The 16,567-nt window shown below is 40.7% G+C and overlaps 1 protein-coding gene across 1 annotated transcript; it reads right to left on the bottom strand.

Annotated features, from left to right (window-relative positions):
- Positions 1–1,771: 1,771 nt before the first annotated feature.
- On the bottom strand, positions 1,772–15,951 carry si:ch211-191i18.2 (uncharacterized protein LOC564095 homolog). The gene is made up of 5 exons (XM_038972310.1): positions 15,842–15,951; positions 5,346–5,429; positions 5,063–5,199; positions 3,460–3,581; positions 1,772–2,843 (listed from the first exon to the last, which is right to left on the bottom strand). The coding sequence occupies exons 1-4, from the start codon at positions 15,915–15,917 to the stop codon at positions 3,507–3,509; spliced, it is 372 nt and encodes a 123-aa protein (XP_038828238.1). The 5' UTR covers positions 15,918–15,951; the 3' UTR covers positions 1,772–2,843; positions 3,460–3,506.
- Positions 15,952–16,567: the final 616 nt, after the last annotated feature.

The following is a 16,567-nucleotide window of genomic DNA, read 5'->3' as shown; positions in this document are numbered from 1 at the left end:
AAGAGTTCTTTGAAGAACCTTATGGTTCTTGGCACTGAAAATTGCCCCCAAAAGGTTTGTCCAAGAACCCCATAGGAGGTGGAGTTCTTCGAAGGAACCTCCTTAGTTGGTGGGGACCTAACTGCCTAACTGAAACATTTGAATTTAAAAGGACAGCAGGTGCAGGCACTTAACTGAAAAATGTAAAGATCTCAATTTAAGGTAAGGTTTGTCCCTTATATGATCCAAATTGATATTGTTTTATGATGATACCATCTATCTTTTCATATTTGTGCAAATATTTGTAAAGCAGAAAATGGACACAATTCAATGGATATCAATTGACACAGAGGTAAGAATCTGTAGGCTGTAAGAATATGTTGACGGCTAGCTGTATTGGATGCAAATGACTGATCTGCTCCCTTTTGTGTCTGTGTCTGCACGTACACAGACGAGGAGGCATACAAAGGTATGTCAATTGGTATTGGTATGTTATGCAGATCACATGTACCATCCTCCTCCCTTACCTCTTCAATGAATATCCCATAGGCCTCTTACCACAAAAACCAAGGTATGAATACTGTCGTGTGCATGCTTAATTAAACATCTGTATAATAAATAAAAAAATGATTCACAGACTTCACCCTCCCTACACCTCTGATGAATATAACAGGAAACCTGTTCAATCACCATGCACTGCTAAATCATTCTGGCTGTGGATACGGAGAACATCAACACATTAACATCAACATGCCAGAGGATATACACATTAGACTTGGGGCTCTGCTGGGAGTTTGCCTCATATTTGGATTTTTTTTTTGCTTTGCAACTGAAATCATAATGAACACTGACAACTAAAATATTGTGTTATTGTTATGCGTATTATTAATAATAGGTGCGGGGGAGGTAGTTCAAAAATGAACCCCAACAGGTTATTCAAAAGGTTATCTGAGGATCCATTAAAAAGGGTTCTTCAAAGAACTTATAGGGGTTCCCTCACAGTTTCAATTTGAAGAACCCCTTTTATTTGAAACTGCAGTCTGACTTTTCATTCATGTCAGTATGAAAGTACTTTTGGCAGACAATTGCTCGGCCACTGACTGTGTTAAGCCGATCATCGGTCCTGTGCGCTCTTCTTCAGACATCGTTCTCCTCCGCAACGCCTGTCCAAGTCTCCCTCCCTCGCAGACATAATTTATGGCGCAATAGTTTGGTGGACGAGTAATAAAGCAATCATTGACCTGAAGGAACAAAAATGTTCCACGATTGCACACTCTTGCACAACCTGATATTCATAAAAAACAATGTTCAAGTCAATGTAAACAACTATTTTCCACTTTTCTTCACTTAAGTTATCATGAGTGGAATGCACAAGCATGCCAAGGTGCTGAAGTTCAAGAGTGCTGAAGGTATCAGTTGAGAAATACACAAATTACAAGAAAGTACACAAATGCTTTCCTTGAATACATAAAACCAGGTGGAGTATTCAATGTACACTCTAAAAATTAAAGGTTCCTGGAGTATCCTTTAAGGGTTCTTCAAATTGAAACTGTGGGGGAACCCCTATAAGTTCTTTCAAAGAACCCTTTAATATGGATCCTCTTAATGCATTTTCCAAATATCTTTGTGTAATTTCATTGAGTTGAATCTTTTACGCAGACAGAAAAGCATTATATAATGAAAATGTAAAGGTTCATCATACAAATAATCATTAAAAAGGAGAACAAATGTATTTCAATTATTTATTATGAAACATAAGCAATATGTATAAATGCATACACTACACTGACAATAACATTCATCAGTTGACATGATTAACCTTGTGTGCATCTGAGTAGTCGGTATGATCCCCTCTGTAGAGTTAATTTATACACCGTCTATAAAATATTTATAAAACACTTATAAAATGGTATAAAACACATGGTAAATACTGGTATGCTGCAGAGGGTTACCTGCCCTTACGAGGAGGTGACTGGTGATGCAGAAGTGCCGTTTTCTAAGGAAAGTGCCTGTGTATTTGCTCAAAGTCAATAAACAGCATGGCTTAGACTAGAAGGATGCTGAGCCGTGTTTGTGTATGATGTAAACAGAGACGAACCAGGGTAAATGTGACACACAGGAAGTAACGGCGCTTGGAATGAACATCGGATATATTTGTGCTATTGGTATCGGCAGGTTCACAATATTTTCAGACCAGTTTTTTCAGAGCCTTTCATTGACAGAATGACACTTGTTCTCAATAGAAATCCACATGAATCAAAGTGGTTCCAAAACAGAAGAGGAATACGATTGACCGCCCCGATGGACAAAGCATGTAACAGGTCATGTGTTGCTGTGGTATTGGATCTACTTTTTGTGAAACAAATTGAAGCCCTCTCATTAACCTGGCCTACTTTTACATTTAGGACCTTCTGCCCTTTAATAAATCAGCATTGGGCATTTCTTTCCAGCAGCCTAATGGTGCCTGAACCAACCTTACAGATCAGCTACCTCCCTGAATGATGCAACACAGAATGAATATGAAAATTGTGCGGTGGTGGCGTTTGCTACATAAGCAGGGTTGCGTGTGTTGTAACGCATAAAAACACAATTGTGTAGTAATTTATCCTACAGTGTGCAGTGGTTTTCGTCTCTCCATTGCTTTAGAATACTATGGGTGATGTTGTAGTGACATCATGTCCAATGGGAGCAGTGGTTTGAGTCCCTGGTTTGGGCTTCAGGTCCTACGGGGGAGCAGTCAAAGACGGAAGGGGTTCTTTGCATAATAAAGTTTGAGTTCACAGGAGTCCACCAAGAGTCACTGCCGGTGAGTGTTGAGCCCCGTTCTTTCTTGCGCTTCCCTTCATGCTTAGACCCATGGATATCTGAAATGTTTGAGAAAAACTTGTCATGTTTTCAACCAAATAATAATGAACTCATCACACTACACACAATGTAATACACATACACTGAGTATGCCAAACATTAGGAACATCTTCCTAATATTGAGTTGCACACATACACACGTCTCAATCGTCTCAAGACTTAAAAATCCTTCTTTAACCTGTCTCCTCCCCTTCATCTACACTTATTGTAGTGGATTTAACAAGTGACATCAATAAGTGATCATAGCTTTCACCTGGTCAGTCTATGTCAAGAGCAGGTGTGTTTTATATACTCAGGGTATGTAGAGGTAGAGGTATATATTTTTTATACTAATGGTGTGTTCACCTCATAATCTACACATAGGCTGCAAATAGCTCTGTAGCAATCAGCCATATTCACCACATCATTTAGTGTGCACAAAGCGCCATCTACTGTATCTAAATATCACTACATCTACATACCACAAGACATTGTGTTATTATTGGAAGTGTATATTCAGCTTCTGCTTAATATATGTTCTAAAGTATCCCACTTAAATCTGTAGTATGCATTATTATGCATTAATGTGTTTCAAGTGTGTATTCAGTACATGTTTAACGCGTACGTGTGACCCACCTCCTGAGTGTGTGTATGTGTGCGTCCTATAACGTCGGTGGTACCTCTCATAGGAGTTGGCCCAGCTGGTGCACGGTCAAGCCCAGGGCAAGCAGCAAACATGGAGGAGCTGTCCTGGAGCCCTGTACAAACCAATACACAACAGCAAGGTAAGTCCTTCTCAACCGTAATAAAATAAAATAAAAATAACAACCGTCCTCCACAGGATAAAATAAAAGATAACCAGAGAAGTTATAAACTGTGGCAAGGTGACCAGACGAGAACTGAGTAAGACTCGATCACTGCCACCAATGTCCACCACTGCCATGGACATCCCAAATATTGTTAAACTGAAAGATTCAATGGAATTTCTTGTGGGAGAGATGAATGGTTCAAGTTTGTCATATAAATACTGTATGCTTTTGTCTGGCTAGAAGGCAATAATTACAGCTGCCTTCGAACATTTCGACAGTTATGTGAATGTGTTAGCATGTACTGTATATGTGTATGCATAATACGTTACTATATATACTATATCTATTCTGTATATTGTATGGTCTGCATCTTCAGAATTAACTCTATATGAATGTGCAATGTTCAAATAACTTAACACACACCAGCTAAAGATATGGTGTAGCATTGTTACTTAACCTCGTGTTATATATACTCCTTGACATTTCCTGGAAAGGATCTGAAGGAATCTTGAGCAAGTGAGTTTGAAGCCTCCCTCCCACTACGATACTCCACATGGCCATCCAGCACTCTATTGTTACACAGACAAGGGAGAGCTTCTATCTAAACATGAATTCCAATGATTAGTGTTTGTTTAACTGGCGAAGACTAAACCCTCCTAGAGTTTACACTCATGGTTGGGAAGTTTTGGACAAATCCTAACGTGTTTGTTGATGATGGTTTCCTGGACTTGAGTTTGAGATAAAAAGCAGATGGGGCTTTCAGACAGACCCGTATTGATAATAGGATCCACCTGTTGAGATATTGACTAAGCCACTGAAATGTGCTGAATTTGTACTTTTAAAATAAGCACTCTCAAAGCAGTATGTATCAGATGTCATCATTAAGTTGAATTGTCTTTACCAGAGAAAGTATGTGTAATAATCAAGTACTGTTACCATTTTGGTAAAGCTATCCACTCATTTTTAAATACTAGGCTAACTTAACAAAAGTGTCAGTTTGTTCTTGCTGTCAGTTAAGAATTGAATTTAGATGTGCTGTCTATTTTAAAATAACTGAAAACACTTACAACTGTAGTGGAAGTAGCAGCAGGAGAAGTGGCTCCAAAATTGCTCTGATTCCTAGTACATTTATTGTCCAAATGAACCCATCTGTCTTACATCTCTCCAGTGTTGGTTTGTTTCTGGGTAATCCACACACCCACGCAAAACACAAGTAAACTTCCGCAAGCTTGGAACAGAAGGTCAGCGTTACACAGTGTTCTCAGGGCAGAGGTATGTGGTTTTGGTTTAAGCCTCCATCTTAAAAGATATATTCCTCAAAAGGTGAACTTTATACACAATAGACCGTTTGAGAAGAACAGGTTACAGTGTTTGGGAGACAAAAGGGAGCCTTATCAGACACAAACGACTGCAGCAACATGATGGGATACCTTCGCTATGCTGCTGTCTGTGGTCGACATAGTGGTCGGGAAGGTTGTGTCTTCCTCTTCCCCCATATCTTCTCCCTCATAAAACTCCTCTTCACTTGCTCTTAGAAACTTGTCCAGGTCCTCAGTACTAGCGTTGCCTAGTGAACAACACATTTGTGAGGTACTTTCCAGTGCTTAGTTCAAAGAATTAAACAAACAATGAAGCAGATGAAATGATTTTGTACAAACAGGGGGATAAAAACATCAGTCAGAACAAATCAAAAGTTGAGGTGTTTTAACATACTGAAAAAGATGTATTCAAAGGTGGCGTTGTAGTCGTAGTCCGGTGTCTGTGTTGTGTCACCGTAGTCATAATATACAGTTTGGCCTGTAGGGATGGAGTAGAAACAGAAGGTTACGTCAATGCAGTGAGACAATAGTAGATTGTGTTTGGCTCCAAAAAAACAACAAATAAAAAACTTCTAACGAAAATCAAGGTCAAAGATGAGGGGAAAGCTGACCCACAATGTTTTATTTTCCATGTGCTGTCTGGCACACAGCTAGCGTCAACATAGCTTAAAGAGATGGCACACTCAAAATGCATAGTTTATCAGATATTTTCAGACCTAAAAAGTGGTCTAAAGTCAAGAGGAGTCCCAAGCTATCGGTGTATAGATACAGCTATATGCCTCAATTCCAAAATAAATGGGAAAGATGGACACCAAATAAAATGAGGAAATTAGACAGGGCCTATCTTATATTAATTTAGAGTTGAGGCATATAGCTGTAGCTACAGTATACAACCGATAGCTTGGGACTTCAGAAGTCTGAGCATGTCTCGCAAAGATGAACTTTATAGTAAATTATCACTTAAGAGGCCATATGGACAGTTCAATCCACCCCACCAAATAAAACTATTTAATAAAAAGGAGAAGTAGATCATGGTGCCAAATCTCCTAAATCTCAGTAAACCTTTAAAATTGGTTAATCCATCTTGCCTTCTGTTTAAATTCACTGAGCTCTTTCATCGTCAAGCATTAATAAAGTATTTTTTATCCGTATTTACAGACACCCCATTAACACTCCTTAAATGATGTGATGAACTTTTATATTCTGAATAATCTAATGGTCTGTAAAGATCCAGCAGAGGCTGTTGAACGTTAATGGCAGTCTTAATAATTTACTATGATTAATGGATGTAGAGTCCAGTGCTAAACAAAGCTGATCGACTCAAGAACAGAAGCTGACTCAAGGGAAATCATGCATAGTTTTGGCACGCGAGTGGGAGGGGGTCCATGAATTGTGCCTGGCCTACAAAGCAGTGCCATGTATTCATGGGAGCCAAGGGAAGCCAGGCTACCCCCCAAAAAGTACAAAGAAAAACAAAACGACAAAATAATTTATCTTTCATCTCTCTGTGTTTAATAAATGTCCTTCAATTCTCAAGAGGCTGAATGTATTTTACCGAGCGAGCATTCCAAGCAAACTAAATAGCGCCCCACTGTATGTATAGCCCATCTATGCTGTCTGGTCAAAAAGAGTATGTTATTGTTGCCACCTGTAGCGTTGAATGCAAGGGAAGCCAGCGAGCATTTGGTGTGTGTGTGTGTGTGTGTGTGTGTGTGTGTGTGTGTGTGTGTGTGTGTGTGTGTGCGTGCAAGTAGAAAAAAACATGTTGACTCACCCTACTTGTAGAGAAACTCCAATGCCATCCTCCTCTTTCATGTTACCTTTGTCACATTTGGTTTGGCCTCCCTTGATAATTTTTTTTACAGAAAATCAGCATTGAGCTAAACTGAGTGAGCTCAGCTGTGAATGGTCCTGGCGCACCAAAAAAAAAAAAGTGTCAAAGGAAGCCAGTTTGGATTTGGCTTCAAACCAATCACATCACATTAAACAGAAAACTAGAATTGTTGCATCTCGTTGTGTCGTTGTGCTCCGGTAGCTAGCTAGCTAAAATCGTCCCTTTACTAAATTAGCAATGGATGGAGAAAGGGATTTGGACTAGTGGTTTTATTTAAATCTCCATAATGGCCAATGATTATAACGCAATTCTGATCCAACCATAAATTCATACATCGTGCCCCTGGACTGAGAGGATGGAAGTTCAACATGTAGTTAGTTGGCTTGCTAATGTTAACAAGTTGGCCTGGCGCATCATTGCCCATGAAAGGAAGTTAGGCTAGCGAGCAAGCATTTTGACCAGGTAGCCTAGGACAACAAAAACCAAATGTGACAAAGGTAACATGAAAGAGGAGGATGGCATTGGAGTTTCTCTACAAGTAGGGTGAGTCAACATGTTTTTTTCTACTTGCACGCACACACACACACACACACACACACACACACACACACACACACACACACACACACACACACACACACACACACACACACACACACACACACACACACACACACACACACACACAGAAACCAGTACCATAGACAGACCCAGCAAATGTAGCTTACATTGATTGGACTAAATTGTTTTTGGTATCTTTTAGTTGTCACTGTATTAGACTAAGCAGAGGTGAATAGATGATGTTGAAGTTGAAATGTGCTGGAATAGTGGAGGCATCGGCTGTTTTCTTTGCGACTTGCGGTAACTCTCTGTTGTTCTAAATCAATAGTTGTTTAGTAGTCCACAAATGTCAGAAACATTAAATTACTCGACCATGCTGTAGGTCATGTAACTTTTTGTTACATGCAATATGCTATGTGGACTCCACCAGACAGATGTTGCTCTCCGGTTTTATGATGAAGAAAGGTTCAGTTGGATTTATTCTGCCGCTGTGTCTTCTTATTGTCTCGGCCTTACGGTAGGGCTATATATCACAGTGTCAAGGCATATGAACTGACAGGTTATAGAGCAAACAACGCAATTATCACAACACATAGGTTGTATTATGACAATTTTCTTGGGTGGGCTTGGCTTCTCCAGAGATTTTACCTACGCACCGCTACTGCAACAAAGATGTTTCTGTCACAATAAGTCCTAAATATACTGGGTAGTGAATGCCATCTCACGAGTTGTAAGTATTTCTGGATAACAGCGTCTGCTAAATTTCTAAAATGAAAATGTAAAATCTCTGCATCATTTACAGTTAAAAGCAGTGGTTTCCAAATGTTCTACCCTTTTCCCCCAACAAGTGAGAAGCCTAAACAAATATGCCTCGTATTGCTCTACAGTGCCCTTTTCATTTCCAACACATTTTCCTTTTATTATCGAACAGTGAAGAGATTTTGATAGAAGGTAAAGCGGTAATATGAGACTGATATATCACCCATACACACCTTGTACGTGAGTCAGCAGATGTTTGGCTGACTGTTTGAAATGGGCAGAGTTGCACAGCACTAAACCAGGAAATGAGAGGTAAGCTCCTCCAAACCAATCAAAATCAGCACAGCACTTAGCTCTGACAGCTGTTGCTCAAACTTAATTTAGAACAGCTTATCTGGTAGGGCAATATTTGAGACAAACTCGGGTTATTAAGGTGGGTCAGCTAAATAAATAAAGAAGTGACAACAATAGCTACAGCAAAGCTGGTTCTGTCAGTCAATCATGATGGTGGACACAGGTGGCAAAAGGGTTACAGCAAGTCAGATTTTATTTGGACAGCACTGATGTCACTCAAGGAAATGATGTACTACCCCAATATAAGTCATTGACAATTGTTTTGTTAGCATATCCATCAGTTAGTAAATTCACTGAAACTCTAACTTCCTTAAGCATCTAAGTCTAAATTTACTCAAGAGAATCAGTAATCCTTTCTATAACAGCATTCAAGCTGCAGGACTTCCATTCAGTCACCTGAGACCTTACTAATGGGTGGACATCAGGGAGAGACGATGGCAGCCACGGTACATCATCGTCATCAAATAGTTTGGAAAGTCACATCACTTAGGCCATGCGAACCAGGGCTGGAGTCCAGGAAAAGAGGACATGATTTGCTGGTAAAAAAAAGAGAGATATGGGAGACCTCAGGACAGGGGTCACCCTGCCTACCCACTACAGGGCTCTGGTGGTTTTTGGTCCATAGAACTCACAGAAGCTCTGGACCCTGCACTTTGGACCGGAAGTTCTGAAGAACAGATGATGGGAACTAAACTGACCCCAAGAGCCCATTTCCTTATCCCAAAAAATGCCTACATAAATAGGGATCCATCAGTTGCACGTGATTCATTTATAGTTCCAGGATGTATCACAACCGGCCGTGATTGGGAGTCCCACAGGGCGACACACAATTGGCCCAGCGTCGTCCGGGATAGGGTTTGGCCGGGGTAGGCCGTCATTGTAAATAAGAATTTGTTCTTAACTGACTTGCCTAGTTAAATAAAGGTTAAAAAATAATTCAATTAAATGAATATACAGATGTATTAGTCTAGAGCATTTCCCAAAGATAATATATTGTATGTGTCTGCCTCGGTTATTTCAACTGGGACTCCCTGCTTTTTTCAAGATGTGTTAAAATGCCCTCAAAGTCAGTGAGACTCATCATGATCATCTGGGTGGACTAGTTTATCATTGTATTGTGCCCGGCATTTGCCTGGCATGAAACATTGGGAGCCAACAAAAAAAGGAAAACATTTTTGCATTTTTTCCATACATCCACGGATGAGCCAGTCACACTTCAAATGCAATGTAGGCTATGGGATGGTAGCTAGCTACGTGCACAATCCACACAACACTAAATACTTTCTCCAAGCTTGCTAACCACTGTAGCTAGTATTGAAATTATAATTAAATCACAACGGATTAGTTCGTTTCCATGAAACAGCTGCCTGTGTTAGCTGCCGAGTTAGTGCAGTGTCCTTAGCTAGCTAGGGTAGTGTCGCTAGCTAGCTATGTTGTGCTAGCTAGTGACTATGCTAACGTTAGCTAGCTTGCTAAACCTTTGGCTATGGACTGGCACTCAGAGTATGGGATTATAGACAGTGAATTAAATTGTTTCTTCGTCATCTAGGTAGTTATCTAGCTATGGCCATCTGGCTAGTATCAACAAGGGCTTTCTACAAAATAGCAACATTAGCGTAGATAGTTTGGATCTACGCCATAAGCAATACGCACGGATATCCATTGCCAAACAACGCTACTGCACCTTCTGGTTTGGAGTATTTTAACAAGGCTGAGTGGCTGACGACTTCCAAGGTCTTTGCTGTGTGAACACGAAAGAGATTGACTGCCAACACTGTTCAGAGGTGCTAAGTACTGTCCGCAGGCAAACATTTGAGCTACCGGTGTGTTTGCTTAAAGATGTTCTCCAGCAATTTTTTTACTTTTCCTGTTAGAAAGCGATACCCCAAGTAAAATACAGTACACTCACTAAAGGGTAAAAAAATATACGTTTTGTGCAAAATAGTGCTTTTTAGACAACTGCGAACTTCCCTACTAGTTTGCTTTGTTTACATCCATACTAGTGAGCATTTCTCCTTTGTCAAGACAATCCATCCACCTGACAAGTGTGGCATATCGAGAAGCTGATTAAACAGCATGATCATTACACAGGTGAACCTTATGCTGGGGACAATAAAAGGCCACAAAAAATGCGAAGTTTTGTAAAGCAACACAATGCCACAGTGTGCAATTGCCATGCTGACTGCAGGAATGTCCACTAAAGCTGTTGCCAGATAATTCATTAATTAACTTTAGGGCTAGGCCCCTTTTTTCTCCACTTCCTGTCTGAATGACGTGCCCAAAGTAAACAGGCACTGAAGCCAGGATATGCATATAATTGGTACCATTGGAAAGAAAACACTTTGAAGTTTGTGGAAATGTTAAAATAATGTAGGAGAATATAACACAATAGATGTGATAGGAGAAAATCCAAAGAACAACCAACCGGAATTCTTTTTGTTTGAGAGACCACCCTCTTAGATATGCAAGAGAAAGGTCATATTTAGAATTAGCTCCCTGGATGCAATTCCTATGGCTCCCACAGGGTATCAGCAGTCTATGTTAAAATTTTCAGGCTTGTAAATTTCAAAAACGAATAAGAAATATCAGTTTTAGCAGAAGGACACAGTCTTGGAAATTTGTGTTTACGCGCGCCCAAAGAAATTACGCACCTGCTAAAATCGGTTTCCTATTGAACATACTTCTTTCCGTAAGAATTATTATAGTTTGATTACATTTTAGGGTATCTGTGGAGTAGATAGAAATGTATTTTGACTTGTTTAAACATGCAGATTCCTTTCTCTGCATGTTGAACGAGTGGATTACTCAAATCGATGGTGCCAACTAAACTGGCTTTTTTAATTCTTTTTAGAAGAATTTTATCTAATAAAATGACACTACATGTTACAGCTGGGACCCTTTGGATGACATTTCAGAGGAACATTTTCAAAAAGTAAGTGAATATTTAATCAATATTTGTGAATGTATGAAACCTGTGCCGGTGGAAAAATATTTTGATGTGGGGCGCCATCCTCAAACAATCGCATGGCATGTTTTCGCTGTAATAGCTACTGTAAATTGGACAGTGCAGTTAGATTAACAAGAATTTAAGCCGATATAAGACACTTATATGTACATACAGTCGTATGAAAAAGTTTGAGCACCCCTCTGAGGCTGCATAATAATTTACTCTGTCGTCACAGAAAATGATCACAGTGGCATGCCATTCATTTTCTAATAAAAGCTGAGTACTGGGGTATTGTCCAGACAAAGATGTTTAGTGTAGCAATATTAAGTTGTATGAAATTAAATCAGATGTGAAAAATAGGATATGCAAAAATGTGGGCACCCTTGTCATTTTGTTGATTTGAATACCTGTAACTACTTAGCACTGATTAATTGGAACACACAATTGGTTTGGTGAGCTCATTAAGCCTTGAACTTCATAGACAAGTGCATCCAATCATGAGAAAAGGTATTTAAGGTGGCCAATTGCAAGTTGTTGTTCTCTTTGACTCTCCTCTGAAGAGTGGCAACATCGGGGGCTCAAAACAACTCTCAAATGACCTGAAAACAAAGATTGTTCAACATTATGGTTTAGAGGAAGGCTACAAAAAGCTATCGCAGAGATTTAAGCTGTCAGTGTCCACTGTGAGGAACATAGTGAGGAAATGGAAGACCACAGGCACAGTTCTTGTTAAGGCCAGAAGTGGCAGGCCAAGTAAAATATCGGAGAGGCAAAGGCGAAGGATGGTGAGAACGGTCAAAAACAGCCCACAGACCACCTCCAAAGACCTACAACATCATCTTGCTGCAGATGGTGTCACTGTGCATCGTTCAACAATTCAGCGCACTTTGCACAAGGAGAAGCTGTTTGGGAGAGTGATGCAGAAGAAGCCTTTTCTGCACACGCCACAAACAGAGTCGCTTGAGGTATGCAAACGCACATTTGGACAAGCCAGCTTCATTTTGGAATAAGGTGCTGTGGACTGATGAAACAAAGATTGAGTTATTTGGTCATAACAAGGGACGTTATGCATGGCGGCAAAAGAACACAGTGTTCCAAGAAAAACACTTGCTACCCACAGTAACATTTGGTGGGGGTTCCATCATGCTGTGGGGCTGTGTGGCCAGTGCCGGTACTGGGAATCTTGTTAAAGTTGAGGGTCGCATGGATTCCACTCAATATCAGCAGATTCTTGGGAATAATGTTGAAGAATCAGTCACAAAGTTGAAGTTACGCTGGCGCTGGATGTTTCAACAAGACAACGACCCAAAACACTGCTCAAAATCTACCCGGGCATTTATGCAGAGGAACAAGTACAATGTTCTGGAATGGCCATCCCAGTCCCCAGACCTGAATATCATTGAGAATCTGTGGGATGATTTGAAGCGGGCTGTCCATGCTCGGCAACCATCAAACCTAACTGAACTGGAGATGTTTTGTAAGGAGGAATGTTCCGAAATACCTTCATCCAGAATCCAGACACTCATTAGAGGCTATGGGAAGCATCTTGAGGCTGTTATTTTAGCAAAAGGAGGCTCTACTAAATATTGATGTGATTTTTCTATTGGGGTGCCCAAATCTATGCACCTGTCTAATTTTGTTTTGATGCATATTGCACATTTTCTGTTAATCCAATAAACCTAATTTCACTACTGAAATATTACTGTGTCCATCAGTTATTTGATAGATCAAAATGAAATTGCTGATCCAAACACCCAATTATTTATAAATGGAAATCATGGAAATTGTCAGGGGTGCCCAAACTTTTTCATACGACTGTAAATGTTTAAAATCCATATTATTTAAGATTATTTATTTGAATTGCGCGCCCCCCAGTTTCACTGGAAGTTATCCCGCTAGCGGGACCCCTAGCCCTAAGAAGTTTTTAAACATTAATTTATCTTCCATAAGCTGCCCCCAACGTAATTTTAGAGAATTTGGCAGTACATCTAACCGGCCTCACAACCTCAGACCACGTGTAACTACGCCAGCCCAGGACCTCTACATCTGGCTTCTTCACCTGAGGGATTGTCTAAAATCAGCCACCTGGATAGCTGATAAAACTGTGGGTTTGCACAACAGAAGAATTTCTGCACAAACTGTCTCAAGGAAGCTCATCTGCATGCTCACCAGGGTCTTGACCTGACTGAAGTTCGGATTCGTAACTGACTTCAGTGGGTAAATGCTCACCTTCGAATCCCGATTTCAACCGTACGGGACGTGAATGGCGTTGTGTTGGCGAGCGGTTTGCTGATGTCATCGTTGTGAACGGAGTTCCCCATGGTGGCGGTGGGGTTATGGTATGGGCAGGCATAAGCTACGGACAACGAACACAATTGCATTTTATCAATGGCAATTTGAATGCACAGAAATACCGTGACGAGATCCCGAGGCCCATTGTCTTGCCATTCATCCGCCACCATCACCTCATTTTTCAGCATGATAATGCACTGCCCCATCTCGTAAGGATCTGTACACAATTCCTGGAAGCTGAAAATGTCCCAGTTCTTCCATGGCCTAAATACTCACGTGTCACCCATTCAGCATGTTTGGGACACTCTGGATCGACGTGTACGACAGCGTTTTCCAGTTCCCGCCAATATCCAGCAACTTCACACAGCCATTGAAGAGGAGTGGGACAAGATTCCACAGGCCACAATCAACAGCCTGATCAACTCTATGCGAAGGAGATGTCGCGCTGCATGATGCAAATAGTGGTCACACAAGATACTGACAGGTTTTCTGATCCAGGCCCCTACCTTTTTTTAATGGTATCTGTGACCAACAGATACATATCTGTATTCACAGTCTTGTAAAATCCATAGATCAGGGCCTCATGAATTTCTTTTAATTGACTGATTCCCTTATATAAACTGTAACTCAGTAAAATCTTTGAAATTGTTGCATTTATATTTTTGTTCAGTGTAAATCAACTGTTAAATGAGGTGAAAGGTGAAAATGAGATGAGGTGAAATGAGTAGGACACCCAATACAGCATCACAGCTTTGTTTGGTTTTTAGGTCTATATTTCATCCTCGTGTGTCATTACCACCAAGATTTCCTGAATCTGGGAGGTGGCCCAAGTCAAGGTACATTTATTTTAAGGAGGCTGAACACAGCCTGAACATTGCAAAGCACGGGCAAAATATTCTCACCAAAGAAATTTGAGACAGGCAAACAGGGTTAGTGTGACATATAATGTGGCCTCATTCGCTCTAATTATGATTAATCAAATATTTAAAAAAAAATGTAAAGTCCCTGTCGGTACAATCCCAGAAGTGGAAGTTGCCAAACCCCTTGAAAAGCCCATCCCATGTTAAGCCTCCAACCATACTGAAATGGGAAAAAAATATCAAACTATCTACACTGTGTACTTTTGAGATTTCAGGCAACCATCAAGCAACACATTGTGCCATTCATCATCATTAAGAAGAGTAGCGTCTCGTAATGTCAGTCATGAGCATTCATTTATTCAGATATTTCCTTATTTAATTAGATTGCCATTTTTTGTTCATGTAATGCGCAAGTTGCACATGTTTTTCCATTCGGAATTGGAACTCGTCCACCACTGCTACCTGACGGACTGAGTGTTTGACAGGCACTTTGCCAACATATACTGAGAACAATCAAGCTTCCCACTCACTGTCTGAAAGCCAATGTGGCCCATGGTGGGACAGGGGGGTTAGAGGGAGTGAAGGAGGATGCTGGCTGGGATTACAGCGGGATTACATCGCCGGGTGATTGTTCTGCCCCCAGGGCTTGAGAGAGGAACATGGTTGCATACGGCTTGGTTCACTGCCTTGTGTTTTTCAGACTTTCCCATACTTTGAAGCGTTTTAGCTGAGTAGACTGTAGATAAAATATATTTGTATGGAAAGTCAGACCAATTAACTGGATTTGTAAATCTGATAGTCGGCAATGCCTCATCCCACTATTACCCTGTAACTACAATTGTGAAACAATTGTGCAAGTCTGGCAAAACTTTCAGGGGAAAAACTTTCCACTTTGTGTTAACTTTAGAAAATGATCTTGCAGAAAGTTCCCAGTCTTAAAATTCACCTAAATACGCAACCCACTGGGCACAGACGTCAATTCAACGTCTATTCCATGTTGGTTCAATGTCATTTAGTTGAAATAATGTGGAAACAACGTTGATTCAACCAGTGTGTGCCCAATGGGAAAGCTATGACACCTGCCCCCCTCAGTACTCCCCTCAGTACTCCCTCAATGTTCTAGATCACCCAATAATACTCTCACACGCACTAACACACCTGCCTGTCTCTATCAGAGGTCAATCCAAACAGATACATGCAACAGGTCTTCAATTCTTACATTGCGTTTTTTCATGGTACTCAATCTCCCCACAGATAAACACCCTGCCTATTGCAGTACTCACCGCAGCAGAGAGGTAGCAACAGCAGCACTCCAGTCAAGCAGACAAAGAGAAGGCGGTAGTGAGTTAGCCTGTGCATGTTGCTCCAGAAAGAGATAACGTGAGTGTGTGAGGAAGTGATTAGACTCCAAACTGGGCTCTGAATGAATGTGGTTTTGTGAGAGAGAGGGGAGGGGGTGAGGGGTGGGGGAAGAGGGAAGAGGGAAAAGAGGGAGGTGGCAGAAGAGGGGAACTCTCCTTTGTCTCAATGTGTCTCTCAATGTGCCAAGGAGTGTAAAACCAAACACACCCCAAAAATGTCAATGGCACACAAAGTGGCTGTGATCTGGATTAAGGGGAGGTAAACTGATTCTGGATCCATCATGGCCTTTTAACACTGATGGGTTAAGGCTGGGATTACAGTAGATTCATCTGATTTTCAGTCAGTGACTAGTGACCAATTTTTACAAACTCTAGATGGGGTTTGGGATTATATTTGGATGATTCTGGGTTCTAAAAGTCTGGGTGATAAAGGACATGGAGTGGTGGTAAATTGTCAAGACAGCGAGTCCACTAAATTAACTCCAGTACACAAGGCACTGAAATGGATCCGCAAACTTTGGCATGAGAAAATGCATTTCACAATTAGTGAAAAGGTTACCGGGTGGCGAGAAATAGTATTCTGTCTTTCTTATATATATTACACAATAGATTCATATACATTCCAATTGAACATGATGATTAGATAAC

The sequence above is a fragment of the Salvelinus namaycush genome, chromosome 32, assembly GCF_016432855.1.
Source record: "Salvelinus namaycush isolate Seneca chromosome 32, SaNama_1.0, whole genome shotgun sequence".
Taxonomy (NCBI): Eukaryota; Metazoa; Chordata; class Actinopteri; order Salmoniformes; family Salmonidae; genus Salvelinus; species Salvelinus namaycush.
The sequence above is the reverse complement of the archived record's forward strand: the minus strand, read 5'-3'. Positions and strand labels throughout refer to the sequence as shown.

Bases quoted from the DNA above. Each gene is read 5' to 3' on its own strand.
- si:ch211-191i18.2 (XM_038972310.1), bottom strand. From the start codon at position 15,917: ATGCACAGGCTAACTCACTACCGCCTTCTCTTTGTCTGCTTGACTGGA. The intron at 5,200-5,345 runs GTATGTTAAAAC...GTTGTTCACTAG, and splicing joins CTTTGAATACATCTTTTTCA to GCAACGCTAGTACTGAGGAC. The intron at 3,582-5,062 runs GTATCCCATCAT...TGGTTTGTACAG, and splicing joins CAGACAGCAGCATAGCGAAG to GGCTCCAGGACAGCTCCTCC.